Raw genomic sequence first — 24186 nt, forward strand, 5'->3', positions numbered from 1 at the left:
TCATTTACTTTTGATATAAAATGATTATATTTATTTATAACTTTTTTAAATAAAATTTAATACGTCTTAAAGTTTGAAAAGTTTTTTTTTGAAATTTAAGCTTTTGTCGATGGAATAAATGTCACCCCTATTTCCCATCCAAAAGTTCATAATGAGTTGTTGCCTCCTTGTTCCGTTTCCCCCGTTAATAACTAAAGTTTAGGGACCCTTACGTCATTTCATAGTAAGTCAGCGCCTTTCATAGTCATTGTCCGATTCCACACACCAATAAAAGAAGTGGCCCTTTCTCACGTGTATGACACATCCAAAGTGGCTGCAAATCTCTCTGTGAATGCAAGGAAAAATCAGCGTTTCGTAAATCATCGTGTCATAGGACATATCAAAGTGAAAAAGGAAGCTCAAAATCACCGAAATTTATAACGAAGGCGACTCCTCGCCTCTATGCAGAGTCCCTACACGAGAAATGGTGAGCTCTAAAACTTCAAATCAATCCATGATTGATTCGTTTAGATTGATTTTTTTTTGTCTCCTCTCTATCTCTACCATCTTTCTCTCTCCCTATATCCATTTCTATGTAGGGTTTTAGGGGTTTTAGGGGTTTTAACTTCCCAGTGTGGTTCATGGTTTTTTTTGCGGAGTTATTAATTTCGTCTATGGATCATTTGGGTTCTTTTATCATGTAGAATCCTTCTATTTTTTTAGAAGCATGATGAAGGAGTTTGGAACAGTTATTGGATTTGATGGGATTCTTATAGTTCGTGCCCCATTCATTCCTTTGTTTTTCTTCTCTTTCTTGTTCTTTGCCCTCATTTTATAGTCTTTATCACTGTATGTAACTTTTACTTTCTTTTACCTTTTTTATTTTTTGTTTGGACCAGTGTTTGCAAAATCGAACCAGAACGGTTAACCGGACATGGGCCCCGGATTTAACCGGTTTAACTGGTAAACCGGCCGATTCAACAGCACTAACGGGGCAAGTTTCGAATGATAAAAAAAGTGTTGAAAAAAATAAAAAAGATACAAAAAAAAATCTACTAAAATATGAAAAGCATATAAAGAATGTGATTAAAACAAAACACACTCAAATGAAGTTGAAAATTATGAATTTTAAAGAATCGGTTTGTGCCTGGGGGTATTTTTAATTTTTTTTTGAAAAAGATGGGAAAATATAAAAGTGAGTATCAATGACTAATATTAAAATAATGTTAAGAATTCAACTTGACCAACTCTTTTTTTAAAAGAAAATGAAAAAAAATTAAGTTACATACGATGTAGACCATTTTTTTTGTAAATACGCAGTAAATGACATATTGGTTGATAGATCTAATAGGCAACTAAATAGTATATGGTGCGGTTAGTGGGTTTAATAACAAATTATTCCTTCACAAGAACTTTGATGTTCGATTCATGTGGGCAAGTAAATTTTTTGAAGTCACCAATGTAATGAATTCTTAGAATAATTGTTAAAATGAACCACACCAATATTTAAAAACAAAACCGCTGATGGCGGGATTCGAACGGTGGTTCGTATCGCGTATAGTCGCCAATGCTAACAAATACGCCATTCTAAAACATTTGATATAAATGTGAAGTAGTATTCTATTTAAACTTTAAAAAATCTGTTGATCACCAAAACTGCCCAAAACTGGTTCCAATCTTACCGGGCGGTTAGCGGTTAGATCAGCCGGTTTTGCGAACAATGGTTTGGACAGTTATTGAATTCTGTTAGCTGAATTAGCTAAACTAATTATATTTTCTTCCTTAAGAGAGAAACTGAGAAATTGAATCCAAGCAAATTCAAATTATGTTCCATATTGTACCTGAGGTTCTTTAAACTGTTTCTGAACTTGTTTGGGGTTCTCCAGAACTCTATCCAACCAAAGCAATCATATTTCCCTTGGGTTAATGGGTAAAACAATGAAGGTATCCTATAATTATGTGTTCTTAATTGGGGACACTATGGTTTATAACTTGTATATGACCTGTCATTTATTTGAGGACCTTTAAGGCTTTAGTGAACTTACCTTGCACCCCATTGTCCCACCATATGTAGAGAAAAGAAAGAAAACCCTACATATTGCCATCTCTTCTTTATTTGAGGGCCTTTTAGGCTATAGTGAGCTTACCTTGCACCCCATAATTCCACCATGTGTAGAGAGAGGAAAGAGAAACCTAGATATTGTTATCTCTTCTTTGATGAAGTGCTATTGATGGAGTTTATGAACTAATGCTTGATATTTTGTACAATCCATGGAAGTCAGTTACAAACTCAGTGTTTAAACTGACTCAATTGCTTCTGCCTAGGAGTGGAGCAATATCATTTTACAACTTAAAAGGTTCTTTAATACAAGCCGAACAATTTTACAGCATCTTTTCATTAGTTTTTTCTGAATGTATCTTCTGAAAATTATGCGAATTCATTATAAATCTTAGCTGAAGTACATTTAATTATGCCAGTTGAAAATGCAACTGTATGAAGGAATTGTGGGTTATTTGGAGGAGTAATATACGTGTGGTTTGGTTTGTCGTTTAGACTGGATCAAATGTCCCACTGCGGGATGTGAATCTGGATGTGTTAATTTATTATGCTTGACATATGCAATGATGACAGCAGTAGGTTTTATATTTCGGGTTTCAAACATGTCACATATTGGGGGCATTAACATATACTGAGATTGATAGAGTAAGCTTTTCGTTTGTGGTAGTTCCATAGCTTGCATGTGACCTTAATGAGGGATAAGTGCTTGTACATTTCTTAGTAGTGGATTTTATATTATTTCGCAGAAAATTAATTTTTCTTTAGTTTTGTTCATTGTTTTTATGTTTTACACTTGTACTCACGGTAAAAATGCGAATATGTTGAACCATAAGCCGCACTATACTATGCTTGACTGAACCTCCTTATGCCTTTCCCAGAGTAGCGATAGTGTCCTTCTGTGAAGGAGCATGAGCGTAACGAGAGCCGCCGGGCGATAGCAATAGCAAAAAATGAAATTTCATGGACAGGCTTGGGATGTTTCTAGATTATGAATGAAAAGCAACATTAACGACCTCTGTTCCTAGTTTTTTTCATTTGGGATGATATAAGCCCTAAATCTTTGCTGGGTTGTATACATTTGAATTTGATTATCAACTACTTACCCAAAAAAATAAAAATTGATTATCAACTTGTTTGACCAATGATGACAGTGATATGCCATCAGGTATTGTCTTTCGTCTAGGTAGATACATGAATGCTTGTCTTAACCCTAACATAGATTACCTTTTCATTCACTTATTCCATGTTGTGAGTTAGCTCATTGGTTTATAATACTGACATCATGTCATAGAGAAATAGCTATGAGAAGGCAGTGAGACAATATGATTGTCCAAGAGATATCCCATTGTCTTTGTCTCCTAGTACCGTTCTTCTTTTTTGTATACACTGTGATGAGGAGGACTTGGGGCCTATTTGGGAAGTAAAGGTCCAAAAGGACTATTGGATGCAGGAATATTGCTTGAATGTCCATTCCTTTTGTTTCTTTAAATAACTAGGTTGCCAAATGGCGCATTATGAGAAAACCATAAGATCCTTTGAATATTATGATGGGTTTGAGGTTGCAAGTTTGTTTTGCATTGACTCATGAGGGCCTACTTTATGTCTTGGTTAGGGGCCCTTCGTCCCAATGTCTTGTGGGTGCCCAGGGCTCTTGCTTGAATGTTCGTCTTTTACTACCTAGATATTTGAGCCATGGCTCTTGCTTCATTTCCAAGAGGCACCACTATGATGTGACATTTAATAAGTTGAAGGACAACTAGGCGTTGGCCGATCCTCCTTAGTGGGGCTTACATATTATATGCGTTGTATTTATGAAATGAATCAGAGGATCATTTTGTTTGGTTCTGTAACTGAAGGATGATTTAAAGAATTCAAAAGCAAGTTGTTGAGGCATAAACAATATAATGTCAAATTTTTAAAAGAAAATGATCTTCTTTCATAACTATTGAGAAAGAATAAGATCCTTCAAATATTACGGTGGGAATTTTCAGGGCTAAGTAATCCATTTGGATGTGAATACCTCCCATGTTGACTGACAATGCTACTTTATTGCTTCATTTGGGTTCTGCGACCTTTTATCTTGGTGGTGCACTCTATCCAAGGTATTGGACGCGTGGCTTTGGCTTGAATGTCCATCCTCTCACTACCTATGTTGCTTTTCCATGACTGGAAGGACTGGTAGAATTTGAGGCTTTGTTATGGTGGTCACTCTAACTATTGAACATATTCTATTTCTGGCTTTCATGGAGCTAGCCAGCCTTCTTTGGAGGCCATGCAGAGGTATTAGTTCTGATTATAAATTGCATTGAGGAATGATGTCAAAATATTGCAAATGAAAAGAATTGATACAAACTTTAACACTTCTTTTTATTGCACAGTTAGGGGGAAAAGAATATTATCCACTTAAGTATTATGGCTTTGTGAAGGGATTAGTGATCCCATTAGATTTGAATACCTCCAGATTGACTCATTAACATCCTTATGGCTTGGTTGGGGACCTTTACCTGGGATATCTTTGCAGTGTATTCATCAACTGGAAAGCTATATGGTGTAATTAATACACAATAAACTGGGAAGGTATATGATAGGTTTTCATTGGAAGTTACCAAGCCTTCACAGTCCCTTGCACCAGGATTGTACTTTACAAACTGGAATTTGCTTGGTTATATGGCCAATCCAATTTCAAAAAAAGGAAATTTGCTTGATTAAATTGGAGTTATAACCCCCATTTCTTTTAAAATGGATGTTCGCTGAGTTATAACCCAACCCCCATTTCTTTTAAAATGGATGTTCCTTGCTAAGTTGAAGAGTCAGAACAAGTTTTCGGAGGCACTTCTACATAAAGATGCATCAAGGATTTTATTTTTTGCTCCCTTTTGGATGTATAATTGTTGGCATTTTCTTCCAAAACAAAAGAAGATGCCAAAGGAGATCCAAAGTAGCAATGAGTCATGAAACAAGTACTTTTGTTCTATTATTTCAGTGAGCCATATCATTATTATAACGTCAATAGGGATCATTTTCATCGATGAAAAAGAAGAAGTGAGGATCACCTGTATGGATAATCTTTTTGATTTTTGTGATATGGACTGGCCAGCACAAAGGCAGAGTGCAAGTTTAAGATTTTCATGTGTTAACAAATATCACATTCAAAAAGACTGCTTCATTAATTTTCATAGTTGCGACATTTAACATCTTCATTGATTTCGAGCTGCAACATGAGAATATTTGAAGATTTTACGAATTTTCAAATTATTTTTCACTAATATGTATGGCGTGCATTTAGCCCCTTGCATACTCAAGTACAATCCACAGGGCAGGCTGGATCAGATTGGGTTAACCAACCCAAGTGACTTGATTGGGTCAGGTTTGCCTGGGTCCGGACATCCCAATCAATGTTATTAAATTCGCTTTGGAGAGCTCTTCGTTTTGGACAAAAAGAGAAGCACTTCGTTTCTTTGGAAGATTCAGGAGAAGTCTTAAAGTGTATTTTGACTGTAAAAATAAGAGATATGTATAGCTTGCAACTTCTATAAAATCTTTAATATAAAGGCATATCTTATGAACATATGAATATTATGAGTTATACTTTTCAAATTTTTTTATATTTAATGACTGCTTTTATGTATATGGGGGGTACTCTGAAAATGTTACTCATATATTCATTTTAGTGGGGAGTGATTCACTTCTCTTCAGTTTAGGGCTTGAAGTCGAAGACCTCGGCATTGGTCCAATTTTCAATGAGGTCAGGTTTGCATGTTGGATCTATAGCTAGTTAAGAACTTTCTCTTTGCCCCACTCTTTGCTGCTCATGCACACGCATTCAAGCAAGCACGCACGGACACACACACAGGCACGTGTGTGTCTGTGTGTGTGTGTGGAGAGAGAGAGAGAGAGAGAGAGAGAGAGAGCTCCATCACATCTTAATGCTTAGAGTGTGTGTGTGTGTAGAGAGAGAGAGCTCCATCACATCTTAATGCTTAGAGTGTGTGGGTGTGTGTAGAGAGAGAGAGCTCCATCACATCTTAATGCTTAGATCATAGGCAAATGTTGTCACTGCATCCATCTCTAATGGATTAGAACAACAAGACTGGACATGTCTCATACCATTCTACGTTTTTGTTCATATGCTATGACAATAATCTCCTTGAAGAATATGTAAGTTTACTTTGCAGCTGTTAGTTGAATGTCATAACTCGAAAGGTTTGCACATTTTTTCTTTTCTTTCTTTCCTATTTAAATAACTCTATATTCTTAACTCATTTGAAGGCACCACTCTCTAAAATTGTTATGTACAGACTGCAATGAATCTTTGAAGGACATATATTTAGAAGATAATGAGACATATGTGCAAGCATTTTTACTTATCTTCTCCCTTGGGGCTCTTCTTGGCATCTTGGTTCATCTTTAGCTTTCTTTCGTTAATTTGAAGAGAGTGACAACACAGCTATAGAAAAAAGAGAAGAAAGTATTCTCAGTACTAGTTTTTCTTAAAAACCAATGTTATGATTGTTATATGAATTTGTTGAATGCTATGATCAGATGATTTTAATGCTGTCTAAGTTGGCAGCATAAAAAATTGGGTAAGTTAAGAGTATCTAATGTAGCATTAGATGTGTGTGATTTCATTTGCTTAGGCTGCTGATTCATCTCCTTTTTAGTATGTAAGTATAATAAAAAAAGGCTAATAAATGCTGATAAATTACTAAATGTGTCCAATTAAGCCAAAAGGTTACATGCTCCCATAGGAACATATCCTAGATTCACTTGGGTAAAACCCCTACTTTAGCGACAAACTTCAAAAAAAGAAATCCATACATTCTATATATGTTTCTGAAAAATAAATGTCCTAAGATTGAACAAAGACCGTCAAATTTTTGGACAATCGGATCTAAGTGTTTAGGAAAATGAAATTCAATTTTCATTTTAGGGAAATACCCTTCTAGTGATTCTAAAGTAGATTCAAAATTTCAGATTGAGAAAATTTTCCTAAGTAGGTCTTTTGCCTGAGGAGTAGATATGCAATATGCTTAGGAGCACGCCACATGCACTCTACATGAAATAAACGACTAATAAACTGTTCTTCCAGAATTTACATGTTATGGTGTTCTCATTGCTTGATTACATTGTGTGTAATGGAGGAAGTAGATCTGTTAGATCCTTGGTATATATGTAGAATGTTCTAATTGAACTAAAAAAGCTATCAATATCATGAATTTCAAGGTTCTCTTAATTTATTTTTCTGGTTTTTCTTGATTGATGAGATAGTTGAATCTGAAGAGTTTAAGCTTTGACTCAGCTCGGAGCATGGCCTGGTCCCAAGCTTAGTTGAATCTGTTTACTTTGAATCTTTGTAGAGAGCAACATAAAATGGAACGATGAGGGTTTGTCTTGTGATGCTCCATGAGACTTAACTGGTTTCTAGTCCAGTTGACTCATGACTCACCCAAGTCAACTCAATGAGTTTTAGAACTCAGTAAAGCATAAGAGGTATTTCATAAGCCATAACAAGAGCCGCACCAATCTATGGTGGCAAAAGACTCTTTTAACCCAAGTCCTTCCTTGCGTACACCTGAGTTTGCTAAACCATTAGATATTGATTTATGTTTCCCTATGTAAATAACAAATGTCAATTACATTATTTGTCCAATCCTCAAACATTTCTGTTGCTTAGAATGTGTATTCAAATCTATTAATCTCATCTGTCCAGAAAAAGGCTGCTTCTTCTTATACCATGTTCACTATACTTCCATCATCCTTTTTAAAATCATCATCATCAATTTGCAGCATCCTGAGATTATCAAGGTTAAAAAATATTGTTTGCCATTCTTATGCTAATCTATTTTGCAGGCTACACCGTTTCTTGCAGGATTGGCAGTTGCTGCTGCTGCTCTTGCTGGTAGATACGGAGTCCAAGCATGGCAAGCATTCAGGGCACGTCCAGTTGCACCTCGGATGCGGAAGTTTTTTGATGGTGGTTTTCAACAGACAATGACTAGAAGGGAGGCTGCTCTTATCCTAGGCATTAGGTAAATCGCATTTAAAATGTGGGGGTGCATTTTGTGTGTGTGTGCTTCTCTAGATCATCATACCTTGAACTCTGACCACTATATTGGTCACTCTGTTTGCCAGACCTGCTTCTGTGCTAGTGCCTTACCTCTTGTATTGATATATCCTCTATATTATTCATTATCTTTTTTTTTGGGTAAATATTTTATCATTAACTTACTATCTTCTTTTTTTTTGGATATGCTGTATTGTACCTGCTTCTGTGCTAGTGCCTTGCCTCTTTTATTGATATATTCTCTATATTATTCATTATCTTTATTTTGGGTAAATATTTTATCATTAACTTACTATCTTCTTTTTTTTTGGATATGCTATATTGTACTATCTTTCAAAAGAATGTAAAATTCCATCTATATATAATATTCCATTGAGCGTTTTAGTATTTGTTAAACCATCCAAATGCCTTCCACTTACAAATCACAGAGCAGGTATTTTACACCCACGCACAATCTCATGTTGCGCACATTGTTATAGTACATATAAAAAAAATTCGTACATATAAAAAAAATGCCCTCCACTTACAAATCACAGAGCAGGTATTTTACACCCACGGTGGGGATTTGGGTCCCTATTCATTTTTCATTAATAAGTAAGAATGTTACAAAAGGATATAGAGTTTACGGTACAATTCTTTCATGCAAAGTCCTGGCCTAAACCGTGGCCTTAGAGACACTTGCAGCACTCTTGGCCAGGTGATCAGCCACCGAGTTGGCCTCTCGGTAGACATGCGTAATACTCTAAGGGTGACCATCCAGGTGGTAAAGGCAGTTTGCTGTCATAATATAGAGATTCTAGGGAGCTTATGGCGGCCGTGAAGGGAATGCATTAGAATCTGCGAATCGCTTTCAATGAGCAGTGGAAAGCAATTCAGCTCCATATCTAGCTGAAGGCCACTTTCAAGGGCTGAAAGTTCAGCAACATTGTTGGATGTGTGCCCTAGAGGAACAACAAAAGTGGCACAAAACCCTCCCATGTCATTTCTGATAACTCCGCCACAATCAACCACTCCAAGTTTGCCATGAGATGAGCCATCAATGTTTAATTTATAGAAACCTGCTGAGAGTGGAGACCATGAGGCCAAAATTGAAGTTTTAGGGTTCCACTGGATTTTTAGGTTGTCAACTATAGGCTTCTCTGACACGTGGAAAGTCCATCCTTTCTCCTTTGCAACAATAGAAATGATCCATTGCAACAATTGTTCTCTTTTGGGTCTCTTTCCTTCAAAGATACACAAAGTCCTTGCAGTCCAGAGGAGCCAAATGGTTGTGGAGAATAGAGGGATCCAAATGTTACATAATCTCGTCGATCAGAACCGGAATTTGACCTAGCTCTCAAATATTGAAGGTATCGATGGGCTTATAGGGAAACATTTGCCACATTGGCACATAATAGAGCACCAGAGAACCTGCGAGAAAATAAATAACTAAGTAATATGGTTAATAGAATCACGTTCATTCAGGCACAAGGGGCAACGGAGATGGATCCCTTTGGATTGTAATAGTTCTGATGTAGGGAGGCAAATATGAAGGGGCAATCCAAGTGAACCATTTGGTCCGAGGGTGGGAATGAGAAGCCCATATAGATTTGAAGATCTCTCTGGTGGGGAGCTTGTTTCTAATATAGTTTCAAGCGCTCTTAATAGAAAAAGATCTGTCCAGGGAGTGAATCCATACAAGGAAATCATCAAAAGATTGGATAGGGACTGTGAAAGACTTCACTGCTATCCAAGCTCGAAACAAAGGCCCACTAGTAGTTCTTCGCAAAGAATAGGGCCCAGTGGTGCGATCAGGCAGACACCATTGTTGGGGGTTAGCAGAGAGAAAATCAGCTAGACTAGACTTTGCTGGTAGAGCCAAGTTATGTATATTATGTTCAAACTTATCCCAGATAGAGACCTCCAAAAGCCATGGATCTACCCAAAATTGGATGAAATTATCGTTATCCACAAAGTCTATTTAAACCAGAAGAGATGCCCTTCCAGGCATGAGACGAGTTCTTGAGTTTAGATAGCTATGGAGGAGTTTCTGAAATACTTGTGTGGGAAAATCTAGAAATAAGAGAGGAGGGGTTTGCAACCAGCCTCCAAGCAAGCTTCATCAATGCTAGCCAAGTTCACATTCTGTAAATGTCTAATACCAAGACCGCCCTCCTCAAAGGGAAGGCAGATAGTCTCCCAATTTAGAAGATGTAGTTCTTTCATATCTGAAGTACCTGCCCGAAGAAAGTTTCGCTGACATCTATTTAAAATATTGCACGTCCGAACTAGCAGAAGGAAGGCTAGAATCCAGTCAGTGATTCAAAAAGCGGACCGCTCAGCGCCTAGGTGGTCCAGAAGGCCTGGGCGCATCACCCAGGCCTAGGCAGCCAATCTGGGCAGCAGTCCCTGGGTGGTCGCCTAGGCGGTATGGAACCTGCCTAGGCGAGCGCCCAGCCCAGGGCGTCCGCCCAGGGCCTGTGCCTCGCCTAGGCGGTATGGAGCCTGCCTAGCGCCTGCCCAGTGGCGGAAATTTTTTTTTTTGTATTGATTTTTTTTAAAAAATATAAAGGGTTAGAAGGATGGTTTTAAGTTCATTTGAAACTTAAAACTTATTGGAGCCCATTTTAGAGAGAGAAAGCCTCCAAAAAACTAGTTTTTGGTGATTTTTTTAGGATTGAAGGGTTTCTCAAAGTTGACAAAAATTGATCAAAACATCACCCATTGATATTAGATTTAATTTTTGATGTTTTACAAATCTGTTGGGGTTTTTTTTTTAAGATTGAGCAATCAAACTCAAAGCAAGTGCCTTAAATACCTAATTTTTATTTTTTATACTATATGTCCTGTTTTTATTCAAATGGGCATCCTTTTTGGATTCAACTGGGCCGCCCAGGTTCTAGGCGCTGGGCGGCCTGGACCCCCCAGACCGCCTAAGAGCCTCCTAACGTTTTTTGAAACACTGAATCCAGTGGATCGAGGAAGCACTTAAGACCGACTTAATCAACTGACGTCTGCCTGCAAAAGATAGTGTTAAAGCTTAACATGACTGAATTTTTGCAACTGTGTTCCCCACCAAAGCCTAAGAATGGGAGTGTTTTAGAGCGCCATGAAAGAGAGGCAACCCAAGATATTTCTTTGGCAAACCCCCTTCCCCAAAATGGAGAATATCCATAATTTCTAATTTGAGTCCATCACCACCACCAAAGAATAGAAATTTTCTTTTTTATCGTGTTGAGTTTTTCCCTGGGGCCCCACAGAAAGAATCCAGGATGTTACTTACTGCAATTGCTGCCTTACGAGATGCCTCATAAAAAATTGGGACATCATCTGCGTAGAGTAGTTGAGAAACCCCATAGCTCGAGCCAAAGGGGAAAGTTGTCGGTAGGGAGCCATTTTTAAAGGCCTCCTCCAACTGGCTACTCAGAAAATCCATAACAATTAATAATAAGAAAAGAGATAAAGAATCACCCTCACCCTGTCGCAACCCTGCTTACTTATGACCTTTAGGCGAGCCATTAACCAATATGGAAATGCTAGGCATACTAACACAATGCTTTACCTAGGTTATAAACTTATCAGGAAACCCCAAAGCTGTCAACCACTTCAACACAATGTCCTAGGATACCCTATCGTAGGCACTGCTCATATCTAATTGGAGGCACATTTTGGGTTTGCTGGCTGGTTTGTGGCACATTGAAATGATTTCATTAGCCATAAGGACATTATTAGTGATGAGTCTACCCTCTAGAAATGCCACTTGATTTGGCATAATAAGAGCATCCAAGACTGTATGTGGTCTGCTAGCCACAATATTGCCCATGATTTTGTAGAAAACATTGCATAAACTGATGGGCCTAAAGTCCTTTAGGGTACGAGGTGACTTATACTTTTGGGATTAAGCAATAAAAGTAGAGTTAACCTCCCGTAAGAACTTTCCCTCGTTAAAGAAATCCCTGAGTGCTGCAAAAAGATCCTGGCAAATAATATCACAACTAAGTTTATAGAACTCAACCCCAAAACTATTTGGACCAAGCGCAGTTTCACTCTTCATACTCCAAATACATTTTCGAATTTCTTCCATCGAGATCTCTCTAGATAAATCTTCTCTTTGCTGATTGGAATGTAACCCCTATGGTAAGAAATTAAAAGGCGATGGGGCATCCTGTGGTGGAACTTGATTTACTGGTATAAGGAATTCTTGAAAAAAGGACAATATATGGGATTCTACCTCAGGATGAACAGAGATAGCATTTCCCATTGCATTGTTAAGAAATAAAGTCCTATCACTTCGACACCTCACCAAAGTAGACATATGAAAAAACCTGGTATTAGAATCACCTTCTTTGAGCTAGACTTCCCTCGATTTCTGACCCGGAAGCTTTCTGATGCATGAGTCATTGGATTCCAGAGGAAACGTTATATTAACTCGTTTATCCCTAATACTAAATCATGAGAATGCATTTGACTATGCAATCTCATTAGAGGCTTGATACTTCCATTATGGAGTCCCTTACTTGGCTTGTGCATTCCATGTGCTAACTATATGTCGTACACCAATCTCCCCAACCCACCCCCACCCTTCCCCCTCGCCCCCCCCCAGCTCCCTCCCAGTCAAGTAAAAAATCCCAATCCTTCTTTGATGTATGGCTCTTGTTTGTACACATCTGCTTGGGTACAACTTGCCGCATATATAATCTCCCATTTATGCAATATTAATTATAATGAACAAAGAAACAATTGCATGTGATTATGCCCAATGGGTTTTAGGATGTGGAGAGCTTGGATTTGCTTCTACGTGTGATGTCTTAATCATAACTAAATATGTGCTCATGATGTTTTCATTAAACCTTTCTAAGATATTTCTTTAGTTCCTGACTTCCTATGATATTTGTCAGACCATGATATTTGTTAGAGTGACCCATTAGTTCATCTGCTGTTTTCTTAATGTTGATAGGAGAGTCAGGATTGTTTGGGTTTTATGGATCATTTGAGGTTCTGGGATTTTTTTGAAGGTTACTGAAATCATGCACTTGCAATATGTTGACCATACCCTTATTTGCATAAGAGGCTTCAAGATAAAAGGTGGCTTTACATTAGATATGTGCTAGGCTGGTGTGAGCTCTCTCCAGCAAAAAGTTGAATTTACAGAAATTGACATGCAATGATGCCCTTATTTTAATTGAGGCTTCAGGAGAAAATGTGGAGGATTTTTTTATACATGCTATTTTAGTGCAAAGTCTTCCCCATTAGTTGAAATTAAAGAAATCAAAGTCTGCTCCTAGATTTTAGGATCCAAAGCTTTACTTTATAACCAAGAACTAAATATGGAACCGGTTTGAGTCGACCCCTCAAGTCAAACCAATCTCAACTTGAATCAGAATTATTATTATTATTTTTTAAAAGATCCGGAGAGATTTTTGGCCAAGACTCAGTTGACATTTGGTTTAAACTCAGGTTACCCGAATCAGGGACATCCAAAACCAGCACCATGGTGCCAGTTCTGAGTGACATGGGAGAGTCCTACTAGGACTCGGACTCTTTGAGGTTTTCAATTAGTGATCCAAATTGATGGAGATATCTCATTCACTTACCTTATATCCCGTTGGAATTTTGGGGGACCAAGAAAACACTCTAGATTAATGTGTCCAAGGGCATCAAACTCTGCAAATGATTAAAAGATGGTGGTTTTTCTTTGGCGAGGAGCTTGCTTGTTTGTCTCCTGGTTTATATGAAAAATTCTAGGTCATAGGGAACAAGGTAGTAAGAATATATAGAAATATCCTAAGGGAAAGGAGAGGGGAGGAGGATCCAGTTGACAATATGGACTCCATTTAAGCAAGGTATAAAATTGGTTACTGTTGCAATAGCCATTATATTGTGCGTAATATGCGATAGCTTCAAATATCATGGAGGCAAGTGTCAATTAGGCGATCATCATTATAACGACCATTAAAATGTGAGAATAATGTTTTTGAAACTCATGTCACCCAATTGGACTCTTGCATTGTTTTGTAATAAAAGAATCTCTCCATTTTCTATAAAGATAGGAAAGGCTTTAGAATCATATGGTATCCCGATGAGGTTTGAATGTGCATGGGGGAGATTGGCATTAACTGGCTGACCAAGCTATTCAACAAGGTGTCGAGAACAAAGAAAATACCAGATGAATGGAAAAAAAATAGTGGTACCTATTTACAAGAACTAAGGAGACATATAGAATTGTGCGAACTATCAAGGGATCAAACTATGAGCCGCACTGTGAAGCTGTGTGAGAGAGTGATTGAGTACCTACTAAGGCATGAAACAAGTGTATCAGAAAAACAATTCAGTTTTATGCCAGGGAGGTGAACAACTAAAGCTATTTTCCTATTTAGGCAACTGATTGAGAAGTTTAGCGCAATGGAAAAAGACCTCTACATGGTTTTTATTGATCTAAAAAAAGCTTATGATAAAATACCGTGAGATTTGATTTGGTGGGTATTGAAAAAGAAAGGAGTCTCCAGACACTATATCAACTTGGTGAGAGATATGTATGAGGAAGCGCTAACTAGTGTGCGAACAACTAATGAAGAGACGAGTGAATCTTCAATGACAATAAGATTAGTTATGGACGATTAGAAACCTACAAGATGAGGTATCATGGTGTATGTTGTTCACAAATAACATAGTTTTGATCTTCCCGAAACAACGTCTACACAAACTTAGAACTTTGGAGGGATGCTCTAGAATTTAAAGGTTTTAAAATTAGTCGGACTAAGACATAGTATATAAAATGATAATAAGAGTAGAGGCGAGGAAGTAGTTAGGATTGACGGCCATGAAATACCAAAAAGAGCGCACTTTCGATATCTTGGATTGATAATCCTGGAAGACATTGTACATAGAATTAGAGTTGGGTGGGCGAAGTGGAGATGTGCAACCGGAGTTTTATGTGATCGCCGCATACTAATGAAGCTGAAGGGTAAGTTCTGTCATACAGCTGTGAGACCAGCTTTGCTTTATTGGGTGGAATGTTGGGCTGTCAAGAAACAACTTACTATAGAATGAGTGTAGCTGAGATGAGGATTGAGATGGATGAGTCGTAAGACGAGGGATAAAATTCAAAATGAATGCATTTGGGAAAATTTAGGTGTGGCACCAATAGGTGATACGATAAGAGAAAGCAAACTTTGGGGGGTTGGCCATGTGCAGAGCAAACCCCATACAACCCTTGTTAGGAGTTGCGAGTTAGTTCCATTGCAAGGCTAAAAAAAGGCAAGGAGTTGGCCCCAAAAGGACGTAGTTGGAAGTAGTGAGGAAAGATATGAGAACTTGTGGCCCCATTGAGGGTATGGCCTTTAATAGAGCAGAATGGCGGACCATGATTCGTGTAGCTGACCCAAATTAGTTGGGAAAAAGGCTTTGATGATGATGATGAAACATTAAGTAACATAATCCTTAAGTAATAGTAAATTTGAAATTTTTACAAAAATAGTAGAATGATATTTAGGAAGTTAGTGTCCTGGAATTGTATTTATAGAATACCATTGTCATTTAATACAAATTTCAACTTTGCCTCTTATAAAGATGATAAAAGTACCACTTGCTTTTTAGTGATATTTTCATAAATGCCCTTATTTGATGAGCAAGATACCATAAAAAGCAATTTTTTTTAAAAAAGAAACCACATGGTTAGTAAATCCACCTTTTACGACTCATTTTACCATTCATTTTTATATTTTAAAGGGTTGTGAATTGTAGATTACCCACGTACATAGATGCACGTGTGTATGTGTATGTACACACTCTTTCTAAACAACAGAGAACTTCAAACATTTTGTCCCACATTTTTCATGCATATCCATATTTGTTTAGTTATTTGGAGACCTAGATGAAGAGCACAAGTGTTGCAAAATTTAGGGTCCACTAGATCCCTAATTTTTTCAGATTATGTTGTTTCTAAACGTGGCCAATCATTTTCGAAACCTTCAAATAGGGGTGGTGGCATTGGACCGGGTGTCCCGGCCCAACCTTGAATATCTAGGGCCTGGACCACTCCCAGCTTAGGTTGGCCTGGCCCGGCCCTTTTTCTTAGCTTTTTCCTTTAAGGGTCGTTTAGATACCTAGAAATATATTGTCTGTCAAATATATTACTGGCGTAATGCGTTACTACGTAATACATTACAGGCAAATGGATTGTTACTGTTTGGCTATGTCTGGAAGAAACAGTGTTTCCGCCTTTGGGTGGGGCGTAGGCCCTTGGTGGCTGCCTAGGCGGGTTCAGGCGGCCGCCCAGGGATATCTGCCTAGGAGGCCGCCTAGGCACTGGGCGGTTCGCTTTTTGAGACAGTGGGAAGAAATATGGGAAACTTGCTCTTACTTGACATAGCGATTTAATATGGAATTGTCTACAAAGAGACCATTTATCTTTTGTACGCACAATCATTATTGTCCTTTAAATTTCAAATGGGTGGTTGTACTAGTGTCATCGAATAAATACAAAAGTTCAAAAAAATAATTCACTTCATGACTCACTTCAAGCTATCCAATTTGACATCTAATATTTGAGAATGATTGTGACCTCCATTCACAAAAGATAAATGGTCTCTTTGTAGACATTCCTATTTAATATTGAAATGCATATGTATAGATAACATGACTATACCATGCTTGTCATCAAAGAATAATAACTTAATAGTGTGAATTAATATTGGTCATAAACATTGAGTGAACTATTTTAGTCACAACCTTTAAATATGGTTAATTTGTAGTTTAATTAGTAAATTGTGATGTATTTTAAAAACAATTTCTTGTGAAATGGTAAAGTATCTTAAAAATTAGATTGAGATATTGGAGGAGGCCAATGTGAAAAAATAAAAATATCTAATATATTGTAAGTAATTTATCACTTCTTTATCTGTATCTAAACCCTATTCCCAAAAAATCCTTTTTTTTTCCAAAAGAGTAATCATTATAATTTAAATAAAATATAATTTATCACCTTTTTGTCTCGATCTAAACCCTAATCCCAAAAAATTCATTTTTTTTTTTTCAAAAGATTTAGTAGTCATTATAATTTTTCCCTTTTGGATTGATGAGGTCCAGTCTTCATCTAATGAGGAGATCGCCTTCATTTAATGAGGAGATCTCAAAAATCTTCTGCAACAACCATCAATCCAAATCCCTTTAAATTGATGAGAAAAATTTAAAACAACACAAAACATACCTAAAATTGCTTCAAGGGCTTAAAGAGCGATGACATAATAATATGAGAGCTGATGGCTTCAGATGAGGGTTACAACCTAAATTGGGGATAGAGGGATATAGAAATGGATGTGCGCAGGAGAGTGTAGAAATGGATGTGCACAAACACTTATAAGTGGAGTTTAGAGAGAAAAAGTAGAAATGGATGTGCATAGGAGAGAGGGATAATGGCGGGAGATATAGGATTTTTTTTTTTTTTTGGGCAAGAGAGGCGCGTAGTTAGATTACCCGTTAAGCGTGTAATGAATTTCATAGCTATCATGCGCGTATTAGATTTCACGTATTTTGGGAAAATCTGGTGTAATTTATTTTCATTTTCTTACATTGAAGTGTATCTAAACATGGTAAATCTCATATTTCCTTGTAATATATATTCTTGTAATAGATTTTCAGGTACCCAAATGGCCCCTTACTTTTCTATGTTATTTTATTTGTTCCTACTCGGACCAGTCAGGGCCATCAGGTTTATACTATTCCATAGGCTGGTTTGGCTTATATGGCTTTCTTCTTTTATATATATATATATATATATATATATATATATATATATATATATATGTGTGTGTGTGTGTGTGTGTGTGTATCCACATACACAATGTTCAAGAAGGCAGATGCGGTCGCTAGGGATTTGGGCGACCTAGGCGGGCGCCTGGACACAAAGCGGCCTTAAGGGAAGGGTGTTGGGTAGGGGCCTTATGTTGTTTTATGTGTGTGTTTTGTGAATATGTGTGTGTATATGTTTAGTATCTGTATGTGCATGCGTATGTATGTGTTTGCATGAGGTTTGGCATGAAATTCTTGTAGATTATCCCTTTTTTTTTTTTTTGGATCAGTATTTGTGAGAGAGAGAGAGAGAGAGAGAGAGAGAGGGGGGAAATACCACCATAAGCATCTGAAAAAGCACCTGAGGCCTACCAATGGTAAGAAGCCCCTCATGGAGGGATGATTTTTTCATTTGTTGAAAAGTGCTGAAGGGTATTTTGATCATTTGGTCAAAAAACGGGAATAATATTTTAATTCATAAAATGTGCATTTTTTTATAGTTTTGATGGTTTTTGAGCAATCCACCCTTGTTTTGGGGTTGCTTTATATAAAGAATTTAAGTCATTTGCAAACTTAATTTTGGGAAGCATAATAAAAAGTTGGGTTTTTGCCCCTTCAAGCCTTTGATTGTCCATAGCTTCTAACTTCAAGAGAGAGGAGAGAGAAAACTTTACCACTTTGGGTAATTGCCCTTGGACCTCCCACTTCCAACTCCCAACTTCCAAACCTTCCACTTCCAACTCCCAACTTCCAAACCTCCCACTTCCAACTCCCAACTTTCTAACCTCTCACTTCCAATTCCCAACTTCCAAACCTCATACTTCCAACTCCCAACTTCTAACTCCCAACTCCCTAGAACCTCAAATTCCCTATTACCTAGAACCTCAAACTTCCTACTCCATAGTCCCAACTTCCTACCCCCTATACCATACTCCTCACCTTAGATGATCATACACCCTATCTCATACACTACGCTAACCCACTTAGGTTCATTCATCTTAGACCTAGACCCTAAACCTTAACCCCAAAGCTCACATCTCTCTAAGGGGCGCTTAAAGGGGACCCTCAAAGGCTCACATAAACCCAAGCCAGCCTAGGTCCACTCTTCTCCTCTTGCGCTCTCTCTTCTTTTTTCACTCTTCTTTCTCTTTCTTCTCGCTCTTCTCTTTCTCTCTCTTCATTCTTTCTTCTCTTCTCTCTCTTGTTTACTTAAAAAGGAGGCTGTTTGAGTTAGTGACTTTCTGATAAGCTAAGCCCACGACTTCGCTTCCGGAACCCTCCGGGTATCAACGCTTCGAGCCTAGTACCTTCCTTTGTCTCCAGTAATACCTCTTAGGGGAGGGTACGCCAGAAAGTCGCCCAATTCCTGGGTCTTTTCTTCCTCTCTATCTTCTTTCTTCTCTCTTCTTCTTCTTCTTTTTTTCTCTCTATTCTCTGTCTCTCTTTTTGCCCTCTCTCTCTCTCTACTCGAACGCAGGGCGGTTCCGAGATCTCACTCTCTCTCTCTTACTTTCACTCTCTATCTCTTTTCACTCGGACCCAGGGCAGGTCCAAGCTCCCACCCTCTCTTTCTCTCTTTGTTCTCCCTTTCTCTCTCTCTCTCTTTTCACTCTCTCTCTCACCTAAAGTCATGGACTTGCACCTTGGGTGGGCCCATCTCCTTTTCCCTCTCTTTGCTTTCACACTTCTCTCTCCCGTTTAATCACGGACTTGCACTAGAGGCATGCCCGTCTCCCTTTCCCTCTCTCTCTCACTCTCCCTCACCCTCTCCTCCTCCTTCTAGTTTCCGGGCCCGCGCCAAAAGCAGGCCTATTCCCTCTCTCTCTATATCTCTCTCCCACACCCTCTCACCCTCTCCTAGTCACGGACCCGCGCCATAGGTGGGTCCGTTTGCCCTCTCTCCTCCTTCACTCACTCTCCCTCGCTCCCTCACTCTTTCCCTCCAAGCTACGGACCCGTGCCGTAGGTGGGTCTAGCCTCTCTCTTGATCTCTCCCTCTCTCATCACCTCTCTCTTATCGCCTTAGACACGGACCCACACCATAGGCGGGTCTGCCCTCTTCTCTTCATCACTCTAATTCTCTTCTCTCACTCTTTTACTCCACTCTTTCTCTCTCTCCCTCACCTCAACCTACCACATAAGACACTTGAATTCGCACCATAGGCGGGTCCATCTTTTTTTAACTTCTTTCACTCTTTTCTTTCTCATGCTAATTACTCTCTCTTTCTAATCCATATATTCATCTCTCATTGACTCATTTTATTTTGTTTTTATCATTTCTTTATTTCCTCTCTTTACTTGTTGCTTCTCTCACCCTTGAGCTCTCAATTTGGGGTCTTCCTGAGATAGTGCCTTAGGGTTCTAACTCTTGGACTGCTACTCTAACCATCAGCTCGTACGGTGTAGTTGAGTCGTAAAAGATACCGATTCTCTTATACTCGATCACTCGGGTTGGGTCATCTTGAGTCAACTTTTCTTAGAGTTCTAACCCTTACACTACTCAAACCACCAAGTGACACAGTGTTTGGGTTGGTGAGGGGCTTCCATCACTTTTGCTCTTTCTCTCACACTTTCTTCTCTCCCTTGATCACTTTTAGGGGGCACTTTGCGTTAGTGACATGGTTACAAGCTCTGTCCTGTAACTGCACTTTCAAATCCTCCGGGTACCAAGGCTTTGAGCCTAATGCTTTCCCTTGTCTCTGGTAATACCTCTTAGAAGAGGTTACGCTGGGAGGTTGCCGAATTCTCGGGTCATATCTTCACTTCTTCTATCTCATCATCTTCTTCTTTTTCTTCTTTTTACCTTTAAACTAAACTCCCCAACAATTCACTCTTATTCTTCTCTTTGTTCTCTTTTTTCTCTCTCTTTTCTTCTTCTCTATTACTCTTAACCCCTAGGCTAGACTCCCCAATCTATCATATAATTACCAATAGGAGGAGATCCCAAAAAGGTTTACCTTGAAGGCCATTTTTAGTGTGTGGATCCAAGTGTTGTGCAGTGAAGTGAGGGAGCTGAATTCAAACCACGCTGCAAGGACAGCCGGAGGGCTTTCGAAATAATCTAAGAGGGCGCCCGGACGTGTCCCCCAAACTCAAACAGCGAGGTAGCTGCTCGAACCCTTCTTTGCCGATTAAAATATCTCCTTGTTGGTTTCTATCCGCACATCACTCACACACACACACGCGCGCGCGCGCGTAAGCCGTTCGGTTGTTCAAGAGAGGATTCCTCCGACCGGGTCACCCATATCATGCCGACCTGGGACGACGAGAAATCAGGCCCGACTAGTGAGTTTTAGGATGGCAGCATTAGTTGTCACTCAGAAGGCCTATCTGTTGGAAATAACTTATCTTTAAAGATAAGTAGAAATTATCTTTTAGAAAGAGCAAATAACATGAGATTTCGGGAGAGAAGGAAGAGAGGTGAAAGAAAATAGGGAGATAAGGAAGAGATAAGGAGGTGAAAGAAAATAGGGAGATAAGGAAGAGATATGGAGGCTCCACGTGAGAGAAAATAAGGATTTAGAGAGTACATGAGTTTTAGAGAGGAGTTTATATTTTGTGGTTTATTTATTTTTTTTGAAATCTAGATGTTTATTTATTTATCTTCAAAGTGTATTTAAAAGAAAGAAGTCCCTCAGTTTAGAGCAGAGAATTGGATTTGACTGAAGAATTTGGGTCTTGTGAAAAGATCTTTTGGGTGGACTTCCTTGTAGATCTAGACAGGGCATATTTTCTCGCCTTTTATTATTGTTTTTATTTTATTGTTTCATGCCTTCATCTTCCCTGCATCATTAGGTTGGTCTTACTCTATAGCATAAACATTGGCTTATAGAGTCTTCCTTTTTCCTATAAGAAATAGATCTTGCAAACCCAAAGGCTTACACTATCATGAGGCCGTTGGAGCTAGTGGTCATTCTTGGACCCCAAATTTTGTATCCATGTACATATCATTGGTGATAAAAAACAATCTAAAATTGCACAAAGAAAAGGGGGAAGTTTGCCTCTTTTGATGAACATAGACCATATTTGATGGACAAATGATCTTAGCCTTCAAGAAATCAAAGCTGATTTTGTTTTTGTTTTTATTATTTATTTCTCGATCCAAGATAAGTTATTTTGAAATCCTTCTTGAGTCTGGATGCCTAGACTGAACATATTTTAAAGATGATGAGCTTGAAGCCCTTTTGGGGATACTTGAGAGCTCCAAGACTTCTATTAGAGGCCAGCAAAAGAAGACAGGCTGATCTGGACTTCTAATATATTTTCAGTTGAATTTGTTTACAAAATTTAAGTACTCCATCAAGAAGTCCCCCAGAATATAGTCTAGAGTTTGGTCTGACTTAGCCCGACCGAAAATTCAAGCCTTTGGATGCGTAGTTTTACTGAACAAAGTCCTAACTACTGAACCCCTGATTAGTCAACGGATATTGGATGTATTTCCCCAATAAATGTGTTGTGTGCGCGGATGAGGCTGAGGATGTGAACCATCTATTTCTTCATTATGAAATGGCAGGAAGAATTTATTATCATTTTCTGACACTATTTCAGATTCAAGGGGTTATCCCAGGATTAATCCAATAGCTGTTGAAGCTGCAGATGACCCCAACTCTTCCTCAAAGAGGATTTTTACTATGGAAAATGTGTATCAACTCTGTGGGCTATCTAGATTGTGAGAAATAGCCATGCAATTAAAATGAGATACCTTGGAATGATTGATTACGAGACTGGGTTAAGCTATAGTTGCATCATGGGCTCGAGTCCAGAAGGAGTTTTGGGGAGTTCAGTAGAAGAATTTGAGAACCAACAACATTCAATTATGAATAGTTCCTTGAGTATTGATAGTGGATCTGTGGAGTGGGCACCACCAAAAGATGAAACTCAATTTTGATGGCAATTCCCAGGTAACCCAGGAGTGGTTGGAGTTGGGGGGTTGCAGGGATCACTTAGCAGTATTTGGATTGCCTACTAGGTGTGAAGTTCGTGAGGTGGAGGCATGGGCTTTATTTCTTGGGCGTGCAAAGTCTAAAACTAGAGTGTAGGGAGCTTGGAATAGAGTGACTCAAATAATGTCATTTTCTGGCAAAGAAGGAAAGAACTCCACCTTGAAGGCCTGCATGTGTTTTTTAGTAGTCTTTTTAATACTTAGTGCAATCTCAGCTACTCCCCGTCACTTATGGAAGGAAGCAAAGGAAATTGCTGACCATCTAGCTCAAGAAGGCCTCCAGTAAACCATTTTTGAAGATTGTGTCCCCAGAGTCCTTATGGATAAATTTTGTTAATATAGACTTGTAAAATATGATTGCATTGATGAGTTTTAGTTGATGATTAAAAACACAACAAAAATGGGAAAAATTCAGTAAAAAAAAAAATCTCTGCATGTGTTTTACCCCAGTGCTTATACTGTAGCATAAACATGTTAGCTCGCAGAATCTTTCTTCATGTGTATGTACATATTGTATGTACATATTGTGTTAACATATGGCTTAACCACCGACTTACTACCCAAAACCAAACACAGAATATGGAGTAAAAAGAAAGAAAAAAGGGTTGATTCTACAAAAAAGGTAGGTCTCAAATGCCAAACATTAGACCCACTCTTCTACTAATGAATTTGTAATGCTCTTCCCTTGTCTCAACTATTGTCCTTTCCATCTCTATATCTTCTCAATCATTTATATTTGTGCAGGGAAAGTGCAAGCCCGGACAAGGTGAAAGAGGCACATAGGAGGGTAATGGTGGCAAACCACCCCGATGCAGGTGGCAGCCATTACCTTGCTTCGAAGATTAATGAAGCCAAAGATGTGATGCTTGGAAAAACCAAAGGTAGTGGGTCGGCATTTTAGAAAGAGAGAGAATAATTAAATGTAAAAGAATGTAATGCCCAATTTTCAAAGTATGCAAGATCACATCATTTCAGAGGTTAGTTCAAGACTAGAGTATGTAATGTGTTAATTTTGCAGTGACATGTTGTATTTTTCTTTTACCATTCATTTATCAGGTGGGTTTAATGGAAAAGGATATAAAATGGTGAGTATTATTATCATATGTTTATATCTAGGGCACGGTTTCTATGAGTTCATGTCGAAATAAGTCACTTCTTAAAAATCTATTTTTGAGATGGATTTTGGACTTAATTTTTAAAGACATGTAATTTTAAAAATAAAAAAATTCATGATGGAGATGTGACAGGATTAGATTGGATACCAACCTAACAAACCCACCTTTTACCTCATCCGGGTTTGGGACCAGCTATGGTGGAGTTATTTTTTGTTAGCGATTTAAGACCAAAAAAAAGCAGCAACAAACTAGCGATCAA

The 24186-nt window shown here is 38.3% G+C and overlaps 1 protein-coding gene across 1 annotated transcript; it reads left to right on the forward strand.

Annotated features, from left to right (window-relative positions):
- Positions 1-302: 302 nt before the first annotated feature.
- On the forward strand, positions 303-23913 carry LOC18437345 (mitochondrial import inner membrane translocase subunit TIM14-1). Its single transcript, XM_011626220.3, has 3 exons — positions 303-466; positions 7889-8067; positions 23557-23913. Exons 1-3 carry the CDS (start codon positions 464-466, stop codon positions 23711-23713), a joined length of 339 nt encoding a protein of 112 aa, XP_011624522.1. The 5' UTR covers positions 303-463; the 3' UTR covers positions 23714-23913.
- Positions 23914-24186: the final 273 nt, after the last annotated feature.

Source organism: Amborella trichopoda, chromosome 3 (assembly GCF_054954075.1).
Source record: "Amborella trichopoda isolate Santa Cruz 75 chromosome 3, AtrichopodaSantaCruz75HAP2 v2.0, whole genome shotgun sequence".
Classification (NCBI taxonomy): Eukaryota; Viridiplantae; Streptophyta; class Magnoliopsida; order Amborellales; family Amborellaceae; genus Amborella; species Amborella trichopoda.

Bases quoted from the DNA above. Each gene is read 5' to 3' on its own strand.
- LOC18437345 (XM_011626220.3), top strand. The intron at 8,068-23,556 runs GTAAATCGCATT...ATATTTGTGCAG, and splicing joins GCTCTTATCCTAGGCATTAG to GGAAAGTGCAAGCCCGGACA.